The following is a 13,865-nucleotide window of genomic DNA, read 5'->3' on the forward strand; positions in this document are numbered from 1 at the left end:
CTAAGATTAATTATGCACACCAAGAGAAAGTTTCAGCCCACAATCTGAAACACAATGGTATTGACATAAGTAGTAAAAACCTAAACATACCAAAAGTTAATCTCTAATTTTGTGATCATGGCGTCCATAATTTCTCCATGACTTCCATCTGCTTGAAGCCTAAAAGGAAGTGAATCTGGAAAAAAGGCATGGCTAGGCTCTTTGGATCTCGGTGAGGTTAGCTTACAAAAATTCTCCATCTTGTGGTGATAATGGACAGCGGTCTTGGCAGTGCAGGCAGTGACGTCGGCGACGTCCTACCACTCTAAGGCTCATCTTTTCCACGGTGACGTTGTCATCTGCTCCGACCTCGACTTCGCCTTCGTGGTCGGCAACCGTGCTGAGAGAGATCTGGAGCGCGACATCAATTTGAGGCGCTGGTGTCATTAAACTGTTGACATCGGCTTTGAGGGATCGTCGGCTTCACCGACGTCTGTCTTTGGCGTTGTCATTGAGCGTTGTGGTATATGGAGAGAGAAAGATAGAAGATTTGAAAGAGAGTGGATAGGAGAAAGAGATGAGAGATAAGAGGCATAAGTAATTTAGTTAGAAAAAAACACTGAAAGTTAAAAAATTTGTTAATAAGAATTTTAAAATCTTATTTTGTTAGTGGGAAAAAATTTTCCAAATTTAAAGCTAGTGGGCATTTTCTCTTATTTTTTTAGGTAAGCGTGTGATGCGTTTCCTTTCATTCAAAATTGTGTGTCCACTTGCGTCGATGATTGAATTCTCAAATAATTCAAAAGAACTTCATCCGTTGTACTTAGTCTGGCATGATCCCATCCGCATGTTGCTTGGCTCATATCTTGTGTTCAAATTGAGCACTTCGGTTATAGTGAATTCTAATTGTTTCGGCAAACACATAATCAATGAGAAGATGTTAGAAGTCCATGATTTAAGAGACTTCAGGTCCAAACACAGCATTTAGACGTAAACAGCGCATGCAGAATCCGTCTCATAGGATCCAAGAGTTGGAGAATACATGCTGCTACTAGCTCTGAAAGTGGGAGAATAGAAATAGTGCATACATTGTCTAATTACAACTGGATTGCAGTTTTATACGTGGTATACATAGCTTGGTTTATGGTTCCTGGCACAAGCTTCATCAAGCACTAACAACTGGAATTTCTATTGTTCAGAGTCACACAACGGACGTAACTCCAGAGGCCCTTTCTGTTTAGCAACACCACCTTCTGCCTCTTTCAACTCTGTTCGCAAGTTGAAACCAAATCCACCAACACTAGGGTACACGTCTTGATCCCACTGACCAGTAAATTCATCCTTTTGGTCAGTGTTTGGAGGCAGATGGGATGTGGTACAATCACTCAACAACCCATCATCCATCCGGTGTTTCTTTCGGGGAGATGGCAACTTGGTAGAAGCATCACCGTGTGTCTCCAACTGGGATGACTTTTGCTTATCCTCTGCTGATGGTAATGCATCAGATCCTTTGAGAACGCCACCCAATTTCTGCTGCTCCTCAATGATCTTCTGCAAGTACTTTCCCTGAGCCTCTATTCTCATTTGTAGTTGTCTTTGAACCTGAACATGTATACACAACCTTATTAAAAAAGTTTATCCGATAGCCATAAGGTATACCAGCCAATAACCAAAAATAGAAAACTTCTCACAGAGCCCAACACTTGTAGTAATATCAGAACTGAATGGGAACAAAAAGAAAAAGAAAAAAAAATGAAAGCAACACAAGTACAAATTTATTACAAGCTTTGATGATTTGTTATGAGCTTGAATCTGATCCTTAATGGACGTCCAGGAAACAGTTCCAGATTCTCACACTACATGAACGAGCACTCTAACAAAGTGGTAATGTGCTTGCAAGAACAGTCATTTACAATTATCATAAGCAGTCGACAGATTTAGGGACAATTTCACAAGTGATAACAATCGCGTTAACATGCATAATAGCAATAAAGCACTGTGTGACACTTGTACCACCTACATGCTGCTGACCCACCCATCCTTTACAAAAATTTCTCTTCTAAACGACCATTAAACCAACTCACAAACATTCCCAGGATACACCAAGACCGACCGTATCCTTTTATTTTTGCTTTCTAAGCTAGAGATGGTACCATGGCAGCACCCAGCAGGGCTAACTTCTACTGTAGCCACTACCCTGAACATGAACGCTCTCTGACCATGTTTTCTTTGTTGTTTTTAAAGTGTATCCCATAAAAGGGTTAAATTGCAATGAAATAGCCATTTACAGATGGAGTCGTTGCCAGGGTTAAGCAATACAAAGGGTTGCACTAGAGGAAGCGTTAGGTAATACACATCTAAGCAACCTATTGGTTCTCTTTGCTGTGGAACTATGATTCTACCTCGCGTCTTACGCTTTCATAGGTTAACACTAAAAAGAAAGGTGGTACATAACAAAACAAGAAAATAAAATGCCCCATAGCTAAGATAATTTAACACCAATAGTGCTATTCCAACTCAATTACCAAGCTCAGATTGTTATTGATATTTTCGAATAGGATGAATTTGTTGTTAAGAGACTGAAATAACTGGGATTGTTCATCTCATGTGAAGGGATTCAATTATGTGGCATTATATCAGTATTGCTTAATTAATACTCATACATGGAAGATCTGTATGTCAGATCTTATCCAGAGCAGAGCCCCGCTTTGAAATTAAAGTGCTGGGTTCCTTATTTGGCTCAGATTTCCACATTCTTCCTGTTCAATGTCTTGTGTGGATCATTTCTAAGTTTCATCCAATTTGAAGATCATTTTTTGTAATCGTGATTTACTCAAACGGTTCTGTTTAGAAAGATTTTGTTCCGTTCATTCATTTAATCTAATTTGGTACCCAAATGATCTCCACAAGGGATGCAACTTTTCAGAAATGATGTACACACTAGGTTCTAGACAATGAACGGTGGGGATGTGGAAATATGACCGAAAAAATGAGCCACATAAGGAACCCCGCACTTTCAAAGCGGGGCTCCGCTTTGGATAGGATCTGATATACAGATGTTACATAATCAGTATTAATATAGCAAACAGTGCTTAAGGTTAAATTTTTAATGCCCTTGATTACTAATACTCTACAAATAGGTAATCTAATATATACGATTTGAACTGCTTATACCTTAACTTGCACATTATAGAGAATTAGAAACAGAACACTAATAAATTCATTTCATCATTAGATGTAGAAAGCATATAAAGCTTGATACACCAACTTTTTTTTGGTCACAAATCAACCCAACCCAGTCAAAAGTGTGTGGGTTGGACGGATTGGGTGGTTGACCAGAAAGATGCCTACCCCTAAATATATGCCACCCGTCAGAAAACCTGGTTTTGAGTGGGATCAAATGAGTCATTTTTTAATTGTGCATCTTTAACCCGTCTTATTTTGTGCAGATTTTGAGTCATGCTATCAAATCTGTAAGACAGTAACTATATTTTGTTGGTTGACTGAACTTACCTCAAGTTGTTCATGAAGTCGCTTCTGAACTTCCATCTGCATCCTCAATGCCTCATTAATTTGCACTCCACTGAAAAATTGATTTTGTAGGATATTAAATATAGCATCAGAATGCATGAGACATAGGATTATGCATGTAAAGAGATAGGAATGATTTGGTGATGTAAACATATTAGCTGAAGGAAGTGTACTCACGGAGAAGAATCTGAGCAAGAGAGGCTGTCTCCAGAACCTTTCTTCTCATCTTTAGAACCTAGAAGTCGAACACTTTTCCAAATTTATGTTCATATTTCCATAAAGGGGGAAAAAAAGGCCCTGAATGACTGAAATAAGATAAAGAGATAGAGGGAAACTATTTTACCATCAGCTGGAGACTCTGGCAGGTACTTTGCAAGACGATACTTCTAAGCAAAAGAACAATGAGAAGACTTAGATTAATTCCAAACTGAAAAGATTGTAAATAATATGCCATAGTAGGGTGGCCGCACCTGTAAATGGCTCTTCACATGATAAATAGTTAGTCCAGGAACACCCATCACTCTCAAGACACCTTTAGGTGTGGCCCCTAAGATAAAATTGGAGATGAAATTAACATAATGAAAAGTTGAAAACATTAGGTTGGTTGCGGATATTATTGACAAACACTAGTGTGGCAGGACCAGTTCTGCACAAATATTGAGCAATACCGTGAACACCAATGAAGGACTTGGAAATAAATACCAACTTTAGCTACAGTTTGCATAACATTTTATCAACTTACACAAAAAAATAAAAAATTAAACAAATAAAATCGAGTACCTCTTCTAGGATTATTGCTGAACACCAGCATAGTACTTGGTAGGATTTATTATTATTCATCTTTATATTACTTTCTCCTACTTCATGTTATATGTTTAAATGCTTACGTATTTGACGGGTGCAACTGTACTGCATGAGGTATGTACATTATGGATTTTCATGTACATAACACTAGCAATATGTTTAAAATAGTTACCCGAGGCTGTCAATACAATTAGGTTATCTATCACTATCATATTTGTAATGACACCCTGAGTCGTAAATTTTATTTTCAAGATCAGTTGCCGCAATTTTTGGCTTTTCCTACATTTAGGAAAATGATAGCAGAGTGAAATTCAGTTTGAGTTGTGGTTCTATCGATATTGGTTTCTTTTTAAGAGAGAAACAAATTGTGGTTCTATTCAGATCTCCAATATTGGCATCTGGATGCTACAATATTTGTTGAGGAACGCAAAGAAAGATGCTTATGATTTAGAGAATGATACTGCAATAGCTGTATGGTTTAAATATAGAAAAAATAATAATATGTTACTGACAGAGAGAACCATATGAACATGTCGTCCACTACAAAAAAGTACAACACATAAAAACTAATAACATGAGAAATACAAAGATTATCAAAGATATACACTACTATTGTGCAATATGCAAAAAGTGTAAAACATATTCCCCGAAATGTGATATCCACAAGCTGACATTTATTTAGTCTTATAGACAAATCTAACTCACAGGTTAACTATAGTTCAGCTTCAACTTAACCAATCAGTGAACATGTAAAGTTTAAAAGATTTCATTCCTGTCTGAAGCCAAAAGGAGGTCCTATTTGATGAAGAAAACGAGTGCAAAACAGAAAACATCATCCAAGGCCTCGTAAGAAGGATTCAAAGCCAAAGACCTGATTTGGGATTCTGTAAACGGTGATGGGCCTGCTGGGATCTTTCATAATTCGAAAAGGTAATGGACTTGATCTCAATGCAAAATAGCTAGGTTATAACTATCTGGAGTTTACTAGGATTTACTGTTCTAAAATTATCTTGGCCTCTATATATAGAAGCCATGTAATATTTTGTGGTTCAGATTTGAGTTGATAAACTGAAAGCTTTTGCTTCTCTACAGGTTTGAGTGATGCAACGTAACCCTAGGTACAATGCCTAAGGTCTCTGTGTGGATCCCTAGAAACCCTCGTGGTCTGCTGCTAGCAGTCCTATCCTAGAGGCTAGAGCGGCTAGTAGACTATATCCTTGTTTACAAAAAGTTATATTCTTCCAAAACAACCAGAATCTGCTATGTAAAAACATTAGATTCTACACAGTAACCTTGTGCAGCAGCCGGTAGGCTTCCCCGTATGTCTTGCATTATGGTTTCAAACCTGAAAGTCACAATTCACACTATCCTGAAGAGTGACTAGGAACTAAAAATGACAGAATTGCAGTCAGTTGAAACTTTATGCACCATGTCTCCTAAGCAACTCACAATGGATCTGTATTCCCATAAATATAATAAAAAAATTAAAAAAATAAAGAAAACTTTCTTTTAGCCCCCAAGTCTCCAAGTTCACACAACAGTTTCTGAAATCTATGGCCATAAACTTAAGAGGTCATGAAAGACCCATCTTTGCAATGTAATGGTCGAAAGACACATCTTTGCTCATTGCCTCACTATCAGTGATCACATTGAATAATTGAAACGTGAGATAATGATATTTACACTCTATTTTTGAAACCATCTAAAAAAAGAGGTTTCAAGATAACAGGTAACCATGTGAAGGTGGCCTGAGAAAATCTTCCAGATAGACATATATGAGACACAAACTGAGAAGTACTGAACCAAATGATTTGGGAGATATCTGATCCCAATTTGATCAAAATGGTTCATTGGCAAATGCAAAACCAACTGGCTTAACACCTGGTTAGATAAAAAATAAAAAACCTCAAGATTCGGGTTCATATTGCAGCAAAATTCGGTACCAAACAAGAAGTATGAAGCTGACCGTTCAATTTAAAATCTACAAGTGAACCCTCATTTCAAAAGCTGGAGACACTAGGACGAAAACAAAAAAAAATAAAAATAAAAACCTAAAAAAAAAACAGAAGTATAAAGTGAAAGACAGAGCAAGTATGAACCACCCATCAAAAGAAGAATACTAGAAGCTGCTGATTGAGTCCAACTAATCAAGCAGTGCTAATCTAAGTTGAAAAATAAACTGACTGTGGCTTCCTAACCTAATATATAACCTAGATGTTTGTTTTCCAGTAATTACAGTGCAAGACAACATAAGTAACTGGGGTAAGATCTAGATAGCCGGCAATAAAGTTTTCTAAAATCCTTATAGTGAATTGGAAGAAATAAATGAGAAATGCATTACTGAAAGAAAATACCCACTATCTGGTCCACCGAGTTGTGTGATGGCATCGACGAAGCGGTCATGGAGATCGGAGGTCCAGCGCAGTCGTTGTTTTCCATTACCGGCAGAAGCAGAAGCAGAATTAGAAGCAGAGGGGGTTGGGTTTTTCACTGATGAATCACTTGCAACAAGCTGTTCAGAACTCTGAGGTTTATGCGGGACTAAGCTCGCCGTCGAGAATTTCTTTGCGTGATACATGTCTGAATTCAACAACAAGAAGAAATTGAAATCGGAAGAAGAAATTGAGAGAGAGAGATTGAGAGCCGTACCTCGAAGAATTGAGATTAAACAAACAAGAGAGACTGAGAATCTAGTACTTCGTTGGATTGGTTTGATTGGTGGATTGTTTTTGGAGGCCTGCAAAGTGGTAAACGGGCCGTTCGTTTCAAATGGAGTCAAACAGCAGGCCAGAGGCCACATTTCTCTAACAATAACCTTCTGCCCCGTCACCTAACGCCCAATTGGCAACGCCACCACAACGCGCGCACTGTAACTCTCTTTTTCACGCGCACAACCTGTCACCATAAGAAATCCATAATCATGGCAGCAAAACGCCTACCACCACTGCTATAGTATTCTGAAGAATTCTAATGGTCTAATCCTTAACCTGATCCAAGGGAGATAAAATGGTTTCAGATTTGAAATACATGTAAAGCTCGATTTTTGTTTGACGTGAATTTGGATTTCTTCGAACAACCGGCTTTTATGGCGTGTCAGTGCCTCTGAGTTAGGTACAACTTGATCTTCTTCTCCTGTTTGCACTTCTTGACTTCTTCTCCAAGCAATTGAGAGCAGGCGCGATCAAACCTGCTGCAGGGTTCTTTCTTCAGACCTAAGAAAATTCTTAGGATTTTTCTCTACTCATGTGAACAAACGGATCCTATTTAAGCCGATAAGATCAAGCAGAGCTAATATATATCAGGACCGGGATTGGCTAGAGAGGAAATCTCTAACAATGGTTTGGCGGAGGTTTGCTTATGGATCAGGCTTTATGAATCAGGGATGGCCTGTTTGCCAATGGATCAGACTTTGGTTTGCAAAAGACACTGGAGAGTCTTTTTGTAGGTGGGTGCTTCGGAGAGGCTTGATATTTGCAAGGTTGCAAAGAGTTTGATTGGATGTCTCTCGCTCAATCGCCTCGACCCCTTTATATAGAGGATTATGGTTCATAATTCCTTGCGGATCAAGGCATATCGAACCTCTACCTCAACTAGGAAGACATCTCCTAGTCGAATTATGAATTAGATCCTTAAGCAATCCTGAATATCCCACCATCACTTTACCTAGTGGGAAAGAAATATATTTACAAATATTTGACCGCATGTATCGGTCCATTGGGCTCAAAATATTGGGTGTTAGAAATATTAATACAGGCCCAAACATTGCTCCCCAGGCCTTGAGATATAGTTATGGTTTACCAACGTAATCAAAAAGGGCTAATCCTTCGATAATTCGAACTTAAAGGCACTTAAAACCCTAAAAGGGTATAACTTAATAATTGAAACACTGCCTCGTTTCCCTCGCTTCAACCACTTCCCTTAGAAGACATATCTTTCCACAAAAACCTCTTTAGTTCCTATAAACTCAGAACACTTCAACTGTTCAATCCTAAACCAATCTCCCAACAATGGCACAAAAATCGTCAAGCCCAAAAACTCCTTCCGAAAATGCTGCCACCAATTTCAAAATGCATATGATTACCTTACGCCCTTACATCAGAGCCGATGGCTCATACATGGTTATCAACAAGGACAACACAGTAGCATTGGGTCCTTGGGTAAACACAATTCTTCATAAACAACTGGAAAACTACGTACCACCATGAACACGGATCCCAATCTTGGCCTTTCACGAGGCAGATGAACTGGTAAGTTAATGACAAAGCAGGGCGAATAGGATTGTGTCCCAAGCCAAGTTCAGACGAGTATCAATGGTACAAAGCTCATAGGGCAAAGGATCTGGAAAGATGGCAACGAGCTGGGATTGCGGACACCATCGACTTGTGTTTTGCACGTAACCATGGAGGGGGAAACCATGCTCCAATCATGTCCGCCTTATGCTTTTGGACACATCCAACAGCACATTCAGTTTCAAATTCGGGCTGATGGGTATGACCATGTTGGATCTTCATGCCATCACTAGATTGCCAATAAATGAAGAACGCTATACTCAGCTGAAGCACAAGACAACTCAAGTGGACCACTACATCGTCCAAGTAAGTCTTATGAAGCCTGGGATGAATATTAGCAATGGGACATAAATTTAACAAGATCGTCACTTCTTTTTCTATGTTTAATTATTATGGTATTTATTTATTTTATTTTTTGGAAGAAACAAGACCATCATTTTATTGCTCAGCAGAAATCGTACATAATAGCTACCCTTGTTAGGCTGACAAAAAACTATTACCAAAACAACATCACCTTTTATAGCAATGAAGCACTTCCAACGTAGATTGGTTGACATCTGTGACTTTCAATAGCACATATGAAACGAACGCCACATTTACAAGCATTAAAACACCCCCACTTAAAAAAAACGTACTAAAAAGAAAATAAAAAGTCAAATGCCCAACCTAGCCATGGAGGCCCAAGCTCCGCCCAAAGCCTAACCAACCCACTTGCAGGCCAGCTCAATAGCCATAGGCCTAAGACCCTACCCCAAATTTGCTTAGGGCACCTCGCAACAGCCAGCCGTCGCCTCCTTCATCTCGCGTCGTAGCCAGTTGCCGCTAAACCAAGGAGACGCCACCCAGCCCCGAACGCTACCTAACCTTGGAGCTCGGCCTCGCTCTAGCAACAACCCCACCACCTCTGATCCACCATTGGGAAACCCTACAAGGCTGCAACCACTATTTGAGACACCACCAAAATTTCAGGATTGGACAACAGAAAGTCGTTCGCTCCTCAATTGACATCCACGATCAGGCTAGAAGGAGAGAGCTGAGAATGTTGTTGGGAAATTGATCCCCCGCCACACAGGTGCTAGTAATTAGATGGAAATAAAAAATAAACAAGCCAAGAAGAACACAATATTTAACGAGGTTCGGCTAATATCTTTGCCTACGTCCTCGGAGAGTATGTACCACCTTCACTAATAAGAGAATTACATAAGTACAAGATTACAACGCTCAAGTTTATACCTAACTCAAGCCCTTGTATCCAGAAGAATACCCCTTGTACTCCCTCTCTCAATCTAGAAGATTACTCTAGCCCAAGAGTTATTCGCAATGTTGAACACAACTCACCCTATCTTCTATACATGAAAACCCCTAGAGTTGTTCTCTTACTCTCCTTGCTTGCTTTCTCACAAGCTTCACCTTTTTATAGCAATTGATAAAAGTCTCTAGACTTACTCCATCAATGTCCATTCATGAACCAACCATTCATCTTCTTTGTAACTCTCTGGGAAGATTAAGAGGTAACTCATGAATTTAACTAATAAATTAATTCTTAGTGCATGCACTTAACTATGCATCAATTATATGTATAACTTAGGCCATGCATAATATCTCCACCATGGATAGGCACCAAGCCCAACAATCTCCCCCTCTCGACATTGGTGGAGAGCTCTGCATCACCACTTCAACCCTTGAAGTCATCTCGATTCGAGACACAACTTGTTATACCCACAAGCATTCCATTGGCCTTATATTTGCGCCAGATACATATAATCAATCATAGTTAACTACATATGGTCCATACTCGCCCTGATTAAATCAACCAATACCATGTGTAACTTCACCGAGACAACGATCACTTGTTGACTCCGAAGAGGGACCCCGACTTCACCTCTTCCCTAGCAGGATTTACCTTTTCACCATCGTTTGAATCTTGGAAACTTGTGCCTGCCGTCTCTGCTATGCTCGCAAACGAGACCCGCTTCAGGTACCTGGATTCTTGTGCACAATGTTTCCCAACAATCTTTGAGGTCTGAGTTTTTCCTATTAGATGGAACATACTTCCACACTTTTCTCCTTTCATCAGGACCATGCAACCACGTGATACTTTCACAACTCCCCTGTTGACAAAACTCTGCAGCCTTTGGAGTCTAACTGGCTTAACCAAATTAAATTCTTCCGAAACTTTGGGACATATACAACATCACCTAAAGTGTGAACTGCACCATCCGACATCTTGATCTTCACTGTTCCAACACCCATGACACGACGTCTTGTGCCATCACCCCAAGTCACAAATCCTTGGACTTCTTGAAACTTATCAAAATATTCTCTCCTAGAGCACAGATGATTAGAAGAACCAATATCCAATATCCAATCACGTTGAGAACAAGTGTATTTACCTTTGGAGATTGTGAGAACTTCTCCAAAATCATCAGAAGCCTATGCTACACTAATCATAGAGCAATATGAGCCCTTATCATCCTTCTCTTTCAACAACGAACAATTTGGTCTTATGTGTCCCCACTCCTTGCACTTGTACCATTGCTTGCCCTTTTCCCTGCCCTTGGATTTAGACCATCTATGTCCACTAGATCCTTTGGCAGTCGTCCTTCCCCTTCGATTCTGATCATGAGCAACAAAGACGGAAACTTAGGAATCATCGGCTTTCCTCCGCTTCTCGTGAGGCAAGTGAGTCGATTCCACCTCCTCCATGTTCAATGTGTCCTTACCATACAAGATTCTAGTGATGATATTCTCATACGAATCGGGAAGCGAGGTAAGAAGCAGAAGGGCTTGATCTTTTTCCTCAATCTTTACATCAACTTTTGCTAGTTGATCAACCAATCCACTGAACACGTTCATGTGCTTGCACCTTCTCCCATCTTTAGCATGTAGAGATCTCGCTTTAGATTCAACTTCGTCTGCAAACCTTTCCCAAGATAAAGCTTCTCCAATTTTTTCTCAAAGCTTCAGTGCTGAATCTATATCATTAATATTATTAATAATATTGTCGGCAATATAAAGCCTAATAGTGCTAACACATCTGGCCTCCAACTCTCAATCTTCATCTGATATATTCTTCGGCTTCGCATCCTCTCCCTTCAACGGTTTTGCAAGACCCTGTTGAACTAGGATGTCCTTCACCCTCTTTTGCCATAGAGTGAAATTTCCTTTTCCATCAAACTGCTCCACCTTGAAATGTGAGATGCGTACACTAGAACTTACCATGACAAACAATCCACAACCGAAGAGCCGATGCTCTGATACCACTGTTGGGAAATTGATCCCCCGCCACACAGGTGCTAGTAATTAGATGAAAAGAAGAATTAAACAAGCCAAGAGGAACATAGTATTTAACGAGGTTCGGTTAATATTTTTGCCTACGTCCTCGGAGAGTACCACACTACTACAAATATGGTCATTGATGACATTTCAAAGATGGCGTTTTATAGTCAAATGTCATTGAAAGTATCTTTAATGACATTTTTGGAAAAAAAAACGTCATTGATAACTTGACGCTGTAGATGTGTGTTCTTTTTATGGCATTTCGTAAATGCCGTTAAACTTCCAAGTATCAATGGCGCCATTAAAATTTTTGACGTTTGTATATCGCCGTCGTAAGTTTCATTCATGGCATTTGAAAACGCCGTAAAATATTTTCAGGACTATGGCGTTTGTAGACGTCGTAATGGGCTGTCATGCAATCTGGCGGTCTTTTCTTTTTTTCATTTTCAGATCAGGCGGTTTTTTTTTTCTTTCACTTTGGCGCCTGAAGCCCAAAAGAGGAGTTTTAGACCCAAAAACAATATCCTCTTCTCAAAACCAAACACAATTTCCTCTAAGAACAAAAAAAAAATCCCAAATCACCAAGAGACCAGCTTCGCTCATGCAAAGACCAAGAGACCAAGCTTTGCTCTCTCATCTCAATCTTTGTCTGCTCCGTCCTCACAAACCCATCTCCCAACACCTTAATTGCCGACACCAGCTTCGCTCAAAGACCAAGAGACCAAGCTTTGCTCTCTCATCTCAATCTTCGTCTGCTTCGTCTTCACAAACCCATCTCCCAACACCTTAATCGCCGACACCATCTCCGCCACAGGGTCCCTCTCCCTCTCCCTCTTCCCCAACCCCCCACCACCGACCATCATGAATTATTATGGAGCCTGATAAAAGAATTTGAGTTATTGGGAGGAGTTGATGATTGATTGTGGTTTTGGGGTGTTTATAGTTTGGTTAATTAGTTTGGAATTAAATGCATTGTGGGGTGATTGTAAATACTTTTAGCTTTGCTTCTACTAATAGCTACTGAGAATTGGGTTTATTAGATATCAATTCTGGTTTTTTCTGTGCTTCTGCAACCCTGTTCACATGATCTATACTTTATATGCGAAGTTTAATTATACTAATGATGACATGTATAGAAACAGAACTAATGAATAAATGTTTTTCAAAACTTGGAACCATTTACTTTATAAGTTTATATTGTCCATCAGTTTTCTGGGTAAGGAAGTTGGGAAGGCATAATGCAAGTAAAAGCTGCGTAAAATTTGGTTTTCCACCTTTTGTTTTCTAAAGTTTATGTTGAATTAGACTTTCGTTATGCAAACCTCTTGCTTTCTAAGGTTTCTGTGTAAGACTTTGTTTATGCAAATCTTGAGTCAATATTGTTTACAGTTAAATTCATAGTTCAGTGTGATTGTAGCTTTCCACTGTCCAAATGTGATAGGGGTCGTTTTGGTTTTACATGGGTGAACATGACAGTAATCAATGCTTTTCGAATGTGCAGTTGGGTCATTAGTAGCAAACCTGTTTTCTATTTTTTAATTATGTAAAGGATAATTGGATGGTTTTATTTGTACTTCAACATTTGGGTGGAATATGGACTGATTAGCACATTGCTTAATTTCTTCTCAGGTTAGGGAGACGGTTCGCGATGTGGTATTCTTGCATGATGAGACAATGTTTGTTGCAGCCCAGAAAAAGTATAAAACTGTTTGCCGTAATTATTAATTGGCCTCAGTTTGATATATATATATATATAAAAGCAGGCCGTCTTTGCTGCGGACGTCCGCACAGTTTTCCGGTACGGATTTCTACCTTTTCTCCACCGTTCCAGGGCCGACGACGCCGTTTCTTCTCCCCGGCGTGATCCCAGACCTCCCCCGACGGTGTTGGAATGAAGAAGAAGGCCGGAGAGATCGATCGGAGGTCTGTGCAGCAATCTCACTCAGAACTTCACGATCGATCATGGTGGACCTCCGATCGCGA

The 13,865-nt window shown here is 39.6% G+C and overlaps 1 protein-coding gene across 1 annotated transcript; it reads right to left on the reverse strand.

Moving 5' to 3' along the window:
* Window positions 1–281: 281 nt before the first annotated feature.
* On the reverse strand, window positions 282–7,096 carry LOC101310677. The gene is made up of 6 exons (XM_004294651.1): window positions 6,673–7,096; window positions 3,981–4,057; window positions 3,854–3,896; window positions 3,688–3,745; window positions 3,493–3,562; window positions 282–1,581 (listed from the first exon to the last, which is right to left on the reverse strand). The coding sequence occupies exons 1-6, from the start codon at window positions 6,890–6,892 to the stop codon at window positions 1,168–1,170; spliced, it is 882 nt and encodes a 293-aa protein (XP_004294699.1). The 5' UTR covers window positions 6,893–7,096; the 3' UTR covers window positions 282–1,167.
* Between the last annotated feature and the right edge of the window lie 6,769 nt (window positions 7,097–13,865).

Source organism: Fragaria vesca, linkage group LG3 (assembly GCF_000184155.1).
Source record: "Fragaria vesca subsp. vesca linkage group LG3, FraVesHawaii_1.0, whole genome shotgun sequence".
Lineage (NCBI taxonomy): Eukaryota > Viridiplantae > Streptophyta > Magnoliopsida > Rosales > Rosaceae > Fragaria > Fragaria vesca.